We start from the raw sequence: 17,659 nt of genomic DNA on the forward strand, positions 1-17,659 counted from the left end.
GAAGTTTTTTATGACTTGATCAAGAGAGTTTTTGTTAGTTTTCTATAAGTCACATCATCATCCAGTAGGGCTTGCATACGTGATATGTAGTCAGCTTTATCTAAAATTACTATACTATTTGACTTATCCGCTTTTGTGATGTGGATAGTATTGTCCTTTTTAAGATCGGTCAAACTTTTCTTATAGCGAGCAGGGAAGTTACTTTCATGCTTAACATTGGCAGCTCCGTAAACAATACCTTTAAGCATGTCGACATGATTTTGAGGAAGATCACAATATTTTTCAAATTTACTTAGGGATGACCCAATCATTAAAGCCGAAGGTCTACTTGTTGCAAAGAAAGATAAACCATATCCAAGCGCACTCACAACATTTTCACTTATTTGTTTACTAGATAAGTTAACAACACAATCTTGACGTGCACAATTAGTCCAATCACTGCTATCAATAAGATTTTTTAGTTTTCTGTCGAGTTTCCTTTTCAGGGCATCTGTAGTCCTTATTTTTCCTTCGTGGCATTTATCTTTATTTATATATATATATATATATATATATATATATATAATATATATATATATATATATAATATATATATAGATAGATAGGATCAATCTATCTACCTCTATCTATCTATTTGTGTGTATGTAGATATATGTGATAGTAGATAAATGAGAAAACTTGAGAAATGGATTAAGAACAGGATTCTGCACTACATATTTTTCAATGCACCATCAACCACAAAGCTCAATGATAAAGTGAAGAAAAGTTGCAAAATCTTAGCATCTGGGATGTGGTAGGCTTGGCAGGACTTAGAAGTGCTCTCCAGTTTACCAAAACACTGCCTGGAGAAAATGAGTTAAGGGTGTCCTGTTTATACAGTCAACACCAATTGTTGTATAATAAATCTATGTATGTACACATAAGCAATCTTACTTTTACAAGATAAAATAAATTATGAAATTAAAATATTTGTAAAGCCACATTACAGTTCATCTTACATTTATTATACTATGAAATGCCACTTGAATATCCTTTATCAGATATACTAAAATACATTCTGACATCATACAACAATTACAATTACATGTGACGGGAAACTGTCAGGAAAAATATAAAAATGTACATAAATATAGTCTGAAGACAGTAATTCCCTCTAAACATTAAAATTTGGGGATCAAAAAGTGGATACAATTTCTGAAACCTTTACAAAATAAAAGGTTCTCTAAATTTGGGAGTACTACAAGAATTATCCAGTTTATGGTTATCTTGAGCATAGCCACTGGAACTGCAGCCATTCACAGTGCAGTAACTATGGCCAAGACCATCACACTTCATCCAAAAAGTTCAATCCACATATGCAAAGCAGAATGAACTCATTGTTCCTATCAAAATACAAACCACCACCACCTATGTAAGCATGTGCTTTCGGAGGTAGGCAGGTGAGTCTGGCTATCTCACGAAATTTTCGTCAGCAGTTTACCAGGGAAAATGGGTAGTCTACTATGATTGATGATGTCAACAGAGTTTCTCCAATCACGTCTTTTCAGCGGATAGTGGACTTTCTGATCTTCCTCAGGGTTGAGAAAGGTCTTTCTGTTCAGCTATCAGAGGCTACAGAGCGACTTTAGGCTTGGTTTTGTGCCTGAAAGGCGTGAACATCTCTTCATCCTGGGAAATCTCCTTGTTGTTCAGGAGTTTCGAACAGTCCTGTTCTCCAGGAGAACTCAAGCCTCCTGCGTGGGATCTTTCTCTAGTCCGGGGAAGTCTTACTCGAACTCCCTTCGAGCCCTTAAGTCTTTCATCAGACAGGGATCTGACACTAAAGACAGTTTTCCTGTTGGCCTTGGCTATTTTGAAAAGAGTTGGGGAGCTTCATGGCCTAAGATATGATGTTAAACACACCAGGGGTTGGAGGTCTGTGGCTTTTGAATTTGTCCTGGAATTTGTGGCTAAGACCCAGAATCCCTCTGTGCACAATGACCAATTGGCCTCATTTTCCATTCCCTCTGAATGACTGTGAACAACAATCCACAAGAGCTCTTGCCTTGCCCCATCAGAGCACTGCCATGCTATCTAAAGAGGACTCGTCACCTAAGACCTAGGTGCCATAGACTTTTTGTTAGTACAGGCCGGTCCAGAAGGGAAGTGTCCAAGAACATGATCTCGTTCTTGTTACTTGAGACAATTAAACAGGCTTACTCCTCACATGCTAGTTCTGTCACTCTGTGCAGGTTAGAGCACATGACATCAGAGGTATAAGTTCCTCTCTGGCATTTACGAAAAACTTGCTTGTTCATAGAATTTTGAGCACTGGTTCTTGGCTAAGTCAATCCACGTTCACTTCTTTTTACCTAAAGAACATCGCCCACAGGTCTTTGGACACTCCTTGGGCTGGTGGTGGCTCCCCAACAAGTTGTGTAATTCACCCAGTACCCCTGGCGGGACAGTTTGTATCTTACCTAAGATGATTGTGTGAAAGAGAGAATGAGTGAGTTGGCTGCCCTGAATAGACATCATATGCTGGAACTGGTCTGATACAGGTAAGTAGGGTGGTCATACTGGTGGTGGTTTTGTATTGTTACTATACAATAGACAAATCTGCTATTCAGTAGCAAGTCCTCCTCTCTCTCTAGCAAGAGTGAGGAGTGGTGACAAACATCTGTGGCTTGCATGGTTTGTTGCTTGGACAGGCAAGAGTTTTTTTTGTTTCTGGAATGCAATGAATCTGTATTTCAACCCAGATGGCTGAGGTTTTAGATATCCAATTGTCTATTCTCTCACAGGCTTGGACCCCCTTCTTTAGAACTCGTTCTTTTATGAAGGGTCAGGCGGGTTAAACTCCCAGCCAGTTTAGGATACTTGTACCTCCCTCCAAGTATAAGTCTATCCTATTGTTAAGACCGAAGGTTTGTTCCGCATATTAACAAATGACAAATTTTTAACCAATTTGTATTTTTCAAAGCTAACAAACCAGAATCTTAATGATTACTGCCCACCTTTAGCCGCCCCTCTCTCTTTTCCTGGGTTAGGGAAAAGACTGATGCATCACAGGGGTCTATGCCTGGTCAGTGACCAGCTTCCACCTCATATATGCATGAGTTGCCAGATGCCAGTTTCCTTGCTTTACAATGTTTGATTGTTTTTAACTATTTTCCAGCTGGCACAAGAAGATTATCCGATTGTTAAGACCTCAGGTTTGTAAGCTATGAAAAATACAAATCAATTAAAAATTTGTCATTTAAGCACAGATTTAAAAAGAAAAAAAGTGAACACGAAAGGTGTAAAGGACAAAAGCTGGCTTTTTATGCTGGTGTGTAGCCAAGTTTTGCTGTTTTGCTACAGTAGGTCCTGCAAGGAATGTGCCGTCTCCTCCTCTTCACAGTGGAGAGGTTCCAAAGTAAGGGATGAAGGCTAAAAGATGTTTGCCAGTTTCTCTGAAGAGAACTAGTCTGCCTTTGATAGCCCAGAATCTGTTTACTATCTTCCTTTCAGGCAAACCTCTTTCCATGCCCTGTGCTAATTCTCCTCTGATTGGAGATGACCAGCCTGCTCTCGATCTCCGTGTCAACCCTGGTGTGTGCATCAAATACTCCCCAAGTGAGACAGCAGTGTGCAATTGTAGTTTGCCACTACTTCCTGGGTTTTGTTGGCAGTTTCACTGAAGTACTGGCAAACATTTCTGCTCTTCAGTATTTTGAGCACCATCTTTCAATGCTGTTCCTGCTAAGGAACACGTCATTATGGCAGTCTTTTTTGTGAAAATACCCCAAGGGTAGAGCATAGACCATACTCCTCCGATGTTACCACCTGCCTCAAAATGTCTTTTATTGTAGCCAAGAGAATAAGATTTGTGGACAGAGTACGCTGAAAAAATGTAAAGGCTGCCTCCTCATTAAGTTCTTCCTCCTTATATACCACTTTTACCACTGGGGCAAAGAAAATAAAAGTATTGGAAGCCCTCTCACAAGAAGTGAGTGCCATCCACCTTTGGGAGTTAGCAACAGTATTCACTCACCTACAGGCAGGACATCTGCTGTTTGTAGAGTTGACACTGGGTTCTCTTGAGCAGGCTTGTGAGCCAAGGTTTCCTCATTTCCTTCCAAGACAAGAGGACTGTCTAAAAGACTTTCCCTGTTTGCACCTATGCCAAGATATGCAAAGAAACAGCAATTGGCGCATCCAGATAAAGGGTTCATGTGTGACAGGTTACTATGCCTGGTTCATCCAAAACTTGATGTATGCCTGCACCATCTCTGGAATGTGCACATCCAAACAGAAGGTTCACACATGCAAGAGTGCTTCATTATTATACCTCTTTGTATTGCAGTGGTTTTGAGCTGACACTTGAGTTATCCTGCTTCGTCCAAGCTGACAAACGATTTCTCCCAAAATAAACTTTAGGAAGGATATTCCCTCTCGGTTTTGGAGTCAGGAACCATATTCAGTCATCATGGCTGCCTCCTAGGCAATACCATGGTTCAACCTTTGGCTGACCATGCAACAGACTTTGAGTGCAGCCTATGGGAAAAATGGGGTGTGTCAGTGATTTCTTGGCCTCCTTTATTTGTGTCAGTGAATTCTTGGCCTCCTAATAAAAGTATTGTAAGTTTTTACTCAATAAATATAAAATCTATCTTCTCATCTTCTCCACACAAGTTTCTCTTATGAGTAGTCTCACATAGTAGAATGGATCAGTCTTAGGTTACTCTTTTTACTTTTTGAAGAGGCATTCAGATAGCCAGGATACCTTAAGCCAACATGCAGTCTCCTTCAAGCCCAGTGGGCATTCAAAGGGTACTGCAGCCAAACTTTCTAAGGAAGCCATGTCATCTGTATCCAGTATCAGGAAGACTCAGACCTCCTCAACACAATGACAAGGTGTCCAGGTTTTTCTTCATCACAAATGGGCCAAGAGTCTTCCCAGCCTTTTAAACAATCCCTCTCCATTTCTGGCTAAAGGGGTTAAACAGAGAATGTGGGAGGGGAATGCTTAAGGTTGACTGTCCCCTTCTCTAGCTGCCACAAGTGGGGATAGTCTATCCTTCTGGACAGTTATGTATTACTTGTCAAGGACTGCCAACCTCCCCTCTCCCTGATAGCAATCCCATCGCTGGTCTACCCTCCCAGATCTCTCAAGCTCTGATCTCATTAGCCTTAGTACACAACCCTTCAGAGAAGGTTACTATGAATACAAACCTTGTTCTCACACCTAGGACTGTGCCATAGCCATTGTATTGTGGCCTTCCAAGGTCTTTGGTTTGAGTTCCCTTCCTTGAGGGGACAATCAGGCATTTTTCCTCTTTTCTGTTCACTTTCATGTTTTTGAAAAGTGTGCAAGACAGGCTGATGAGAAAGCAAAAGTTGCTTGGTGGATTATCAGGAAAGCATCTTCTTTTCCTAATCTTTTCCTTCCAGGCTTTTCATAATTTCTAAATCCATCCTAACTGTCATCCCCCATTTGTTGTGGCAAACCTGGCAGGTTTCTTATGTCTAATAAAGTGTGCCGGCTCCACCTTATTGATCAGTTACTTCTAGCATTTTTTTCATGACATGGTTAGGTTTATTTATAACTTCAATGTAACTTTTGTGACTAATGTAAATATAGGAATGCTAAATATATTCTTGATACTCTTAATAGCCAGAGAAGATCCTGATGGTTTCTATTCTTTGGTTTTTAAAATGGCTTCTAGTGTGTCGTCATCCAAGATTAGTAGATTCTATAGATTTTTATGTTGACATAGTATTACTGAGCCTGTTCCAAAGAAAGGCATATCTACAGACTGCAGTAACTATAGGCCAATTTCCCTTCTCCCTGTGCTCTCCAAAGTTGCAGAAAAAGTAATTTTTAAGCCACTACGTACGTAGGTGGAATCTAAAGGATTGCTTGCTGATAGTCAATATGCATGTCTGAAGCAGTTAGGTACCTACAATGCTCCTGTAGTCTTGACATGCCATTTGCAAGAGAACCTTTGTAAGTATTTTGAGTGCAGATTAATTCAAATAGATGTCAATGATGCTTTCAGTTTAGTAAAACACATGGCACTTATTTATAAACTTCAGAATCTTGGAGTTAGGGGGTATGTTTTACATTTACTTCAAGATTTCCTTTCAGCTAGGCAACAACAAGTTGCTGTTGATAAGATCTTTAGTGAACCACACCCTATTGTATCTGGAGTTCCACAGGACAGTGTTCTTGGTCCATTGTTATTTTTAGTGCATACAAATGATATGGTTGTTGGCCTGGAAAACAGGATTGTTTAGTATGCTGATGCTCCAATACTTGTGGGTGTCGTAGTCTTCATTTGTGAAAAATGAAGCTGCTATAAGTTTCAGTCAGGACATGGAGCGGATTAGTGACTGGCGCAGTCAGTGGGGTATGAGGATGAACTCCAGTAAAATTAAAACACTTAATTAAGCAGATCTTATACAGATTTTCTAAACCATCCTCTCCTCCAAGTTAATGGAACTCTGCTGAATCAGTGTGAAGCTCTAAATATTCTAGGTGTAACTTTCAACTTGCATCTTAATTTTGAAAACATCTAATGAAAGTGTCACCAAATGCCGATCAAAAGTTAGGTAGTGATAAAATCAAAGCAACCTGTTTTATGTCATTTGTGCTTCCTTTACTAGAATACTGTTTCTTGTTATCTTAGAGTGGTTCATGGTGGTAGTTATGATTTGGACCAATGATGGATGGTCTCTTGTTTGTCAATTTTTCATAAGTTCTATTTTAACAGAGATCTTTCTCACTCAATTGATCCCTCATCCCCTCCTCCTGCCAAGAGCAACCAGATTTGCTAAACACAGCACCAAGATGCAGTAAATGTGCCTCGCTGTAGAACTTCTCAGTTTCAAAGGTACTTTATTCCTCACACCATTGGATTGTGGAACAGTCTCCCTGATGATATCATGCAATTGCAACCACAAATTCAAGCAAAGGTACAATGCATTATCACCATAATTCTATTCTCCTTGCATTCTGATACCTTTTTATCTATTTATCAATTTTTTAAATAAGCAAGATCTCTTCTTTCTGTATTTCCCTATACCTCCTCTTACTTGTTCCTAATGAACACCATATTCTTTGAAAGCTTGAATTTCAAGTCAATGGCTCCTATGGGCTTGTTCTATATGAATAGGGTTCACCTTCTGAATACGTAATAACAAAAATAATAAAGTACATACCCTGCATACTGACAGAAAATATCCAGTCACCCATCTGGAAGGCTGCTAAGGCCAAACTGAATGGCCCTATCCCAAAAGGAGTAAAAATGAATGAACTTGTTGCAACTGGAGAAGTCCCATACTGATCTTTAGTTTCCTCGAAGGCCTTGGCAACTAGTTGGTGGTAAAACCTCTGTGACTGGTCTAAAATTTGCTTGATCACCTTGCATAACAACTTTTATGCAAGGAAGGATATCAAGGATGCCAACAGGGGTGGAAGAGTAGCAAAATGTACACAGTATATCGTTCCCTGAGAATCATCACTACCTAAGGTTCTTCTTGAAGCTTTGTGAGCCTTGATCACCCTGAAAGAACTTACTGAAGTGGCAGAAGTTAAGGGTGGTTTGGACTGATATTCTGCTTAGAACTTTCACATGGAAAAGACTGCAGATACAGAACACCAGAGGGAAGACTTCAAAGACTGTGCTAAGAATTCTGTAATCTCCTGATTCAAGACATAATTGGTGATGGCCTTAAACACTTCAGGGTTAAGGAGATAATGAAGAGACAATTAAACAACAACTACTGACTGTTTACCCGGAGCTACTTTTATAAGATAAATATAAACACAACTGTTTCTGTTATTTTTAAAACTGAGTTCTAAAAACATAATACATTCCTTCCTAAGCCTCAGAAATACATTTATCAATGTGACTCAATGGTCTCGTGACAAACCTAATGATAAGAACAACGAGTTCTCCAATAATGTGCATCAACAATTTAGTTTAGAAATTCTCCATTTGTCTGAAAAATATGATGTGGCCTGTCACATTTAATTCAATTGTACAGTTTTTCTTCAACCCATAATCTTTTAAAACATTATATTTCAGTTTTTCTACATAAAACTGAAGTTCTGCAAACAAAGCCCAAGTATCCACTATAAGATTGTTGACAAGGATTTGAATTACACTAATTTGTGGCCATACACATGTAAATCATAAATGTCACTGGTCCATAAATTTATTTTAACTCCATAAGTTTTCTGTGTGGACTTCTTATAATGAGCCTTACAAAGCATGGTAAAAAAAACTTACAAGTTTTTTCAACAGCCCCTCAACCCCAGATATGCCAGTTTCTCCCATTTACTTTTTAATAATATACTTTAGTGTTTATTCATCTTCCCAACTTCTTTAACCTGACCTTACCCCAATTTTCACCTCAAATTTAAGAACAAGCCTAACCTGAACCAATACTGACAGAAAATAAAATTAATAATGAAAACATGATTAAGATAAAACAGTACGTACAGTAAATCCCTTTGCTGCTAATTCTAGGGAAAAGAAAGGATGGGGTCACACAGAAGAATTAATAGTAACTGAGGCCTCAGGAAGACCAGGCATATATAGAGATGGTACTATTTGGATTTTCATAAGCGCAAGATAGTTAAGCTGGCTTTGTTGCAGAATAAGATTCAACAGGTTGGAATGAACAAATGGGATTTTTGGGTTAGTTTAACTGCCTACACTGGTGATCATTTAACTGTTTAACAGACCACTGAATAAATATTTAACCTTAAATTTATGAAATTAAAAGATTTGTAAAGCAATTGTTTGTGGTCTTGCATAAACACAATTTTGTTTTCAGATGATTTATGAATCTGTCTAACTACATTGACAAGTGAAAATAAGAGTTGTAAAGAAATTATTAGTTATCTTCCTACGAAATGCTGCTGCTGCTCAGCCAGATCGGAGAGTTCACAAACTGTTAGCAGTAGTTACATTTCAAAACAACTGTAATATTACTCCTGATTACATACATCCTTACTTTTGTGCCAAATATATAAGTGGATTAAATTTGCAAATAAATTTTCAATATTTGACATAACTTCTGTCAGAAGAATATGTTCTGTATAAATGGTTTCAAACTTGAATGAACACAAAAATTAATTTTTATGACAAAGGAGTTAACTTGAAATTCAAGGTTCTACATTGTAATAAATAACAAATATACAAACAATGGACATAGAAGAAAATTACATAAGAAAAATTTTTTTATTAAACAAATACTGTATGTACAACAACGAACTGAATTCAAACCATGCAACATGAGTTGAAAAAATTGCAAAGAAACTTTGCACAGAATATTTATTATTTACCTCAAATCATATCAATCATGGTTTTTATTTTTTCTTCCACAAATGCTGATAATTATCAAGGTTGAAATCATCCTCTATATCATCATCAATCAACACCTGTAAAGATAATACATAAACATGATAGAAAAATGATATTGTTAAGATACAATAAAGTTTTATACATACTTACCTGGCAGATATATACTTAGCTATAGACTCCGTCGTCCCGACAGAATTCAAAACTCGCGGCACACGCTACCGGTAGGTCAGGTGATCTACCATTCCCGCCGCTGGGTGGCGGAATCCCAACCATTCCCGTTTTCTGAGCCAGATTTTCTCTTACACCTGTCTCCTGAGGGGAGGCTGGGTGGGCCCTTAATCGTATATATCTGCCAGGTAAGTATGTATAAAACTTTATTGTATCTTAACAATATCATTTTTATACATGCGACTTACCAGGCAGATATATACTTAGCTGATTGACACCCTTGGTGGAGGGCGAGAGACAGCTATATATATAAACAAAATTCTAATAACGGGAAACAACAATTGTTGTAGGATATCAATCCTTGGTTCTTACCTGTTTGGGCTGAAGACTTCATGATTACTGTCATTTAGTCTGCCTGCCTCAAGAGCTTCAGTGAGGTAAACCACCTATGACCGAACAGCCCTTCTGGATCATGTCAATGGGGGCTAGCCCGCTTACGCGACAGAACCTGCATGGATCGTACCAATGGGGCTTACCCGCTTACATGGCAGAGCCTGACCTGTATCTTATCAATGGGGGCTAGCCCTCTTACATGAGAGCTTTAGGCTTTACATAATGCACAACGAGGAGACCAAAAGTTAATCCCGACCACCTGACCTTCCTAACCATGTTAAATCTAAGAACTGAAAAGGGTTCTTCCTATACCCTCTTTCAGTCAACCATAAAAACCAAACACCATAATGTTAAAATTACATAACCTAACTAATTAGGATTAACCTCAGCTCCTCCTCCCAGCACTAAATCCGCGGACACATATGCTCCCAGTGAAAAGCACTTCTCATAAGTAACTCTCACATCCTTTAGATAGTGAGAGGCGAACACTGAGTTACACTTCCAATACGTGGATTCAATTAGATTTTGAAGGGACCACGTTTTATGAAAAGCCATTGAGGTTGCTATGGCCCTCACTTCGTGTGCTTTTACCCTGAGGAGTTTAAATTGTTCTTCACCACATTTAAGATGCGCTTCCTTAATAACGTCTTTAATGAAAAACGTAAGGGCGTTTTTTGATATTGGTCTTGTAGGATCCTTGACCGAACACCAAAGACTTTCCTGCGTACCTCCCAAAAGAGACTTTCTTTGTAAATAAAATTTTAGCGCTCTTACTGGACAAAGGGTCTTCTCCTTTTCTTCCCCCGTAAGAGAAGAGAGTGCCTTCACTTCGAAGCTTCTAGGCCACGGTTTTGATGGGTTTTCGTTCTTGGCTAAGAAGAGAGGCTTAAAAGAGCAAATTGCAGCCTCCTTCTTAAACCCCACTCTGCCCTCTAACGCTTGAAGTTCACTCACCCTTTTTTCCGTGGCTAAGGCGAACAGGAATAGAGATTTCCTTGTCAAATCCCTAAAAGAAGAATTATTGGAAGGTACGAATCTTTCAGACATCAAATAATGCAGCACTATATCCAAGTTCCAACTGGGATTTTTATTATTCTGACTTTTTGAGGTCTCGAAAGACCTAATAAGGTCATGTATGATCCTTATTGTCCGACACCTCCAGACCCCTATGCCTAAACACCGAGGCCAGCATACTTCTATACCCCTTGATCGTAGATACCGCTAGGCCACACTTTCTTCTAAGGTAAAGAAGAAAATTTGCAATGTCGGGTTTTATAGATGGTACTGGAAGAGGATAGCTCATGCGTCCTGCACCATCTTCTAAACACTTCCCACTTCGACTGGTACACCCGTAATGTGGATGGTCTCCTGGCTCTTGCGATTGCTTTTGAAGCTTCGCGAGAAAACCCCCTCGCTCTAACGAGTCCTTCGATAGTCTGAAGGCAGTCCGACTTAGAGCGGGGAGGTTTTTGTGATACCTGTCGAAGTGGGGTTGTTTGAGAAGATCGCTCCTTAGTGGGAGCGATCTGGGAAGATCCACTATCCACTCCAGCAACTCTGTCACCCAATCTAGGGCTGGCCAAAAGGGAGCGATCAAAGTTAATTTCGTTCCCTCTGAGGAGGCAAACTTTCTTATTACTTCCCTACCAATTTGAAGGGGGGAAAAGCGTACCCGTCTATTAATCCATGAGGAGACCGTCTATCGCTATTGCTCTTGGATCCGCGATGGGGGAGCAATAATTCTCCAACCTCTTGTTCCAGTTGGTTGCGAACAAGTCTACGTTCGGCCTTCCCCATAACCCCCATAACTGATCGCACACTTGAGGGTGGAGAGTCCATTCGGTGGGGAGCACTTGGTCTCTTCTGCTTAGCAGATCCGCTCGAACATTTCTCTCTCCCTGAATAAATCTCGTTAGAAGAGAGATCTGCTTCTCTTGCGCCCAAAGCAACAACTCCCTCGCTGTCTCGTAAAGGGAGAATGAATGAGTTCCCCTTGCTTCCTGATATATGCTAGGGCTGTCGTGTTGTCTGAATTGACCTGAATGATCGATCCTAATATCTGTTCTTGAAAGTGCAAGAGAGCTAGGTGAATGGCTTTCAGTTCCTTTTTGTTTATGTGCCAGGACACCTGAGCTCCTTCCCAGGTTCCCGACACTTCTTGCGAATCCAACGTTGCTCCCCACCCTACGTCCGATTGCGTCTGCAAACAACGCTCGGAGAGGGCTCTTTATGTGCAAGGATATTCCTTGACCGAGTTTCTTCGGGTCTAACCACCACCGAAGATCTTGTTTGACCTTGTCCGTTATCCTGAATGACTCTTCGAGGTCCTGGGAACTTTGATCCCAGTTCTCCTTCAGATAATACTGAAGGGGTCTTAGGTGCAGTCTCCCATAGGGAAAACGAACTGATCCAACGAGGAAATGGTTCCCAGCAAACTCATCCACTCCCTCGCGGAACAATGCTCTTTCCCTAGAAATCCTGACACCTTTGTAAGGCAAAGCGCTCTATTCTCTCTGTTGACGGAGACGCTAGAAAACCCCGAGAATCCATCCGAATCCCCAGATAAACTATGTTCTGCTGGGGATCCAGCTGGGACTTCTCGAGGTTGACTAGGAGTCCCAATGACTGCGTCATCTTTAATGTTACCGAAAGGTCCTCCAGACACTGTTGCTTCGACTTTGCTCGTATTAGCCAGTCGTCCAAATACATAGAGATTCTGATCCCCTCTAAATGTAGCCAATGCGCCACATTCCTTAGGATACCCGTGAAGACTTGCGGGGCCGTCGAAAGTCCGAAGCAAAGCGCTCGAAATTGAAACACTCTTCCCTGTGACATGAATCTTAGGTATTTCCTTGATGCCGGATGAATTGGCACATGGAAATATGCATCTTGAAGGTCCAGGGATACCATCCAGTCCCCTGGACGAAGAGCAGAAAGTACAGAGGAAGAGGTCTCCATCGAGAACTTCTTCTTGATCACAAAGACGTTCAGCGCACTTACGTCCAAAAAACCGGCCCCTCCACCGCCCGAGGCTTTTGGTACCAGGAATAGACGGTTGTAGGAAACCTGGTGAATGGAGATCTTGAACCGGTTCTATTGCCCTTTTCTGCAACATAAGTTCTACTGCTTGCAGGAGAGCTTGACTCTTGACAGGATCGTTGTATCTCGCTGTTAACTCCCTTGGAGTTCTTGTTAAGGGAGGATATTCCCTGAAGGGGGAGAAGGTATCCTCTTCTAGGGGAGGATCGAGAGGGTCCAGCTTGGGGTCCGCCCCTCTCTTCGCCCAGACTCTGGCAAAGTTCGACAGTCTGGCGCCTACCGCTATCTGGAGGACTTCTTCTTCATTTTTGCCTTCCCTGCAGGTCTCCTGGAAGGTCTTCCTCTGGTATCCGGTCTTCTACCTCTAAAAGGGGTTCTTGAGGAGGAAGAGGCTCCTCGAAAGGGCTGCTGAAGAGGTGCTTTATCCTTCTTTTGAAAAGGAACCGCAGGCTTGAACCTCTTTGCTGACTGTGTCAGTAAATCCTGTGTGGCTTTTCCAGCTAATGATTTTGCTACATCCCTCACCGTGTCCTGTGGGAAAAGGTGGTTCGAAAGTGGCGAATATAGCAAGGCCGACCTCTGTAGAGGAGATACTGACTTGGACAGGAAAAGACCCATACACTGCTCTCTTTTTCAAAACTCCCGATCCAAAAAGAGCAGCCACTTCCACCGAACCGTCCATCACCGCTCTGTCCAGACACGATAACACACTCGATAATTCTTCCATCGTGACAAATTCGGGATCTTGGGCTCTCTTCGCAAGGGCTCCCAAAGCCCAATCCATAAAATTGAATACTTCGAGCGTCCTAAAGAGTCCCTTTAGTAGATGGTCCAGTTCACACATCCCCAAGTAGCTTTTGCTGATAGTAGAGCGCGCCTCCTTGAAGAATCTACTAAGGAAGCGTAATCTGCGTCTGCCGATGAAGGCAGTCCTAAGCCCATAGGTTCCTGGGTATCGTACCATCTTCCAGGTTTACCCGTCAACTTTGAAGGAGGGCATGAAAAAACAGTCTTGCCCGCTTCTCTTTTATTCTTAAGCCATTCTCCAAATCCTTTGAACGCTTTTTTCATACTAAGGGCTGGACGCATTTTTACAAATGAGGATGCTTTTGGAGACTTCGTGCTCGATAGCAAAGATCCTGGAGAGGGCGGATCCGCTGGTTGAAGCTTATCTCCGAACTCCTGCAACAACAACAAGGACAATCTCTTATAATCAGAGACTACTACATCCACAGGTAATTCTTCATCCGAGACTTCTTCTAAGTCTCCGGCTGTCGGGGATCCTTTCGGAGAAGAGCGGTTCTTAGTTGTCGAGGGACTTCTGTCAAACGAAGAAGAACGTCGTCCGTGTGACAAATCCTTGCTACTACAAGGCGCAATAGAGTTCTTAAACGCACGAGATCTTCTCTCAGGCACCTGTTTCCTACCAGGTGAAGGGCTCCTACTCTCCGAAGAACTCATAAAGTGCGAAGGGGTCTTACTCTGACCTAAGCTCGTACAAGGAGCCTGGCGCCTACTCGACTCCTGACGCTGCTCGCTCCTGGCTCTGTTAGACTCCTGGCGCCTACCCGACTCCTGACGCCTGCTCGACTCCTGAAGCCTGCTTGATTCCTGGCGCCTGCTTGACTCCTGGCGCTTGTCGTGACTCCTTGTAGGCTCTTGACGCCTCTCACAAGACTCCTGGCGTCCTGTTAGGCTCTATACGCCTGTGATATTCTTGGCGCCTACTAGGCTCTGTCAACTCTATGTTTCTAACAAGCTCCTGCTTCTTAGGCTCTTGACGCCTATTCTGATCCTCAGAAGAGGAGTCCGACTCCTGACTTCTCCTAAGAGACGTAGCTGACCGCTTGCTCTGCGAGCGGCTACCGCTGGGAACTTTCTTCCTATAGATAGGAGAGGATCGTTTAAAGGGAGAACGAGAGAGTCTCTCCGGTGACGAGCGCCTGCTAGAGTGAGAAACTTCTCTCCTACCAGGAGAAGAAAATTTTGATCTCTTCACTGGAAGGGAGGAGTCTTTCCTTCGAGACGAATCCTTATGTAGAGCGCCTACCAAGGAGGATATTTGCTCCTGTAGATTAAGCAGGAAAAGCTTTGTCGGATCTTGAGGCGCTGGAGACGGTCTTCTCGCCCTCTTACTAGTCGAAGGAAAATCCTCTGGAAATCGCTCTGGGCTTGAATCAAAAGCTCTCTCCTTTCGGCGCTACCAACTGATCTCTTCAGAGGATGAGACTTCGAAGCAGAGCTCCATCCACGCCTGGACGAGGAGGAGTCCGACGCAGAAAAACACTCTTCCAGGATGCCTTTTCTACGGCTATCCAAGGCAGCCTGGGTCGTTACTTCAGGGTCTGCCGAAGGGACGCCTGATCGTTGGGGATGCTCCACATCCTCCCTGCGGCTTTTGACATTCCTCCTCCCCTGGTCCTGGGAGTTTGGAAGCGGTCTAGGCCTAGGAGCAATGCGGAGCCGATCAGACGCCCCCTCCACTGCACTGGGGTCACTGTATTCACTGACACTCTTACCTTGTGTTTCCATAGCTTTTAAGCTGCTCCTGAAGCTCCCTGATCGAGGATCTCATTTTTTCCATTTCTGAAAATAAATCCTTAGATTCAACACAGGGAGAAGGGGCTGAGGTTATGGGAGAAACATCATCTAGTTTGTTAATTTCTGATTCAGGCTCAAAAGAACAAGATCTACTCGAGCTTCTAGCTGACGCTTTCCTAGCTCTATCCTTCTCTCTTTTCTTAATATAAGAAGCTAAATCCTTCCATCCTTGCTCCGAAAGCCCTTCACATTCAGCACAAGTTCTATCAAACGCACATTCAGACCCTCTACATTTACTACAAAGCGTATGAGGATCTACCTCTGCTTTAAACAACCTAGTTCTGCATTCTTCCCTTGCACAAACCCTAAACTTAGGTGTAACTTTAACTTCAGCCATCTTAATAGAAAAAACCAAATCCAAGTCCTAATCCAGTCCAAAATAAGCGTATGCCAATCCCGAGAATAAACAAGAGTACTTCACCAAATGAGTCCAACCAATTCTCGGCAAATGAGCAGAATTCCAATCAGGAGAGACCAAACAACAGTTGTTGCCGGCCTCAGCGACAGAGAAAATCTGGCTCAGAAAACGGGAATGGTTGGGATTCCGCCACCCAGCGGCGGGAATGGTAGATCACCTGACCTACCGGTAGCGTGTGCCGCGAGTTTTGAATTCTGTCGGGACGACGGAGTCTATAGCTAAGTATATATCTGCCTGGTAAGTCGCATGTATAAAAAACTATTTCTTAAACTTGGTTTAGAAAATCAACATCAGTACCTCAGTTTTTGTACATCTGTTTTCCACTAAAATCACTGATTCACTGACTATTGAGACTGGTATGCCATCCAGTCTAAAAACAACATTTTTATACAAGTTTATTGATACATACCAAGTAATTATATTGCCTAAGGTTTCATTCGGTGGCAGCATGAATTTTTGAAATTCACAGTAACGCTACTTTGTGTAAGCTAATTGACCCCTACAAATTTCTGGGTAAGAAAGGAATAATGCAGCTGAGAGTTGTCAATTGTTACCTGCTCTCATGTCCATATGAGGTGAAGGAGGGAGGGCTTTAATTCATAATCACTACTTGGTAAGTATAAATAAAATTTTTATTTTATAATAAATATGTAACTTACCAAGTAATTATATTGCTGAATTCCACATTGTACTAGAGGTGGGAAACAATGGACTTTTTCTATTCCTAAACATCATTGATGATATTTAGAGAATATGAAATCACTAACATTGATACAATACTTGTTTTTCCTTACCTGGTAAGAGAGCTGTTGCAGGTAGATAATGCCTCTGGTCAGCACTCATGTAGGGTATGACGAAATAGCCCTGACACACCTCTACATTAGTGGGAGCTTGTCACAAGGGATAAGGCCGTTGGGTACCAAGCATACATATATACATAATTACCCCTGCCCAGGGTGCAGTACCAACAAACCAATCAACCAGACATGAATACCTACACCAAGTATTAAATTAATACCCAACCATAAAAAACACTAAGACCTGTGGGTATTTCAAGTACACCGTGCCGCCAGGTTTCCCTCAAACTTGACACCTTAGTTCAAAGCAAGGATGATAGGAAGGTTGCAAGACTTCCTATGCCTCATTACCCTACACCATACCAGCCACTGATAACAGACCCAACGTACTACGATCGTTGTAAGTTGTTTCTACATCACGAAGATAATGGGTCGCTTGTAAAATAGAGGGCAAGGATAAAATATGTCTGAAGACTAATGAAGTTGCAATTACTCTTACTGCATGAGCTTTGGCTTTGAAGGAAGGTAAGACTGATCCTTCAATCAAGGAATGAGATTTGGTAATCAGATCTCTTAAGAAAGACAGCATTCTTCAAGAGGGTGTGAGACGGATTCTTCACTGAGCACCAAATTTTTTCCCCTCTTTCTTCTTAACTCCACAAGAAGCTCGAAGCCTAGAGCTGTCAAATATGTCAAGTACTGTGCCGATTAGTGGACAATGATTTTTACATAATTCTCTCTCTCTCTCTCTCTCTCTCTCTCTCTCTCTCTCTCTCTCTCTCTCTCTCTCTCTCTCCATTGTATTTATGTAACCTTCACACACTCCTATATTTTTGCCAACCATTTAATTCTTTTTTTAAGGGTAATGTATTAAGCTAACCTTTAAATGAAATTACAGTAACTTT

General features: G+C 41.7%; 1 protein-coding gene across 8 annotated transcripts in view; it reads right to left on the reverse strand.

The window, feature by feature from the left end:
• Positions 1 to 634: 634 nt before the first annotated feature.
• Positions 635 to 17,659, reverse strand: part of LOC135203196 (large ribosomal subunit protein mL55-like) — a 73,396-nt gene continuing 56,371 nt past the window's right edge. For 7 of the 8 annotated variants that reach the window (XM_064232930.1, XM_064232932.1, XM_064232933.1 and 4 more), the window contains one exon: positions 9,202 to 9,415. In XM_064232930.1, coding sequence (XP_064089000.1) covers positions 9,344 to 9,415 — 72 coding nt within the window. In that variant the 3' untranslated portion in view covers positions 9,202 to 9,343. Of the gene's footprint in view, positions 843 to 9,201; positions 9,416 to 17,659 lie in introns of those variants that run through there. The other variant, XM_064232931.1, reaches the window with a different exon arrangement.

This window comes from Macrobrachium nipponense, chromosome 33 (assembly GCF_015104395.2).
Source record: "Macrobrachium nipponense isolate FS-2020 chromosome 33, ASM1510439v2, whole genome shotgun sequence".
Taxonomy (NCBI): domain Eukaryota; kingdom Metazoa; phylum Arthropoda; class Malacostraca; order Decapoda; family Palaemonidae; genus Macrobrachium; species Macrobrachium nipponense.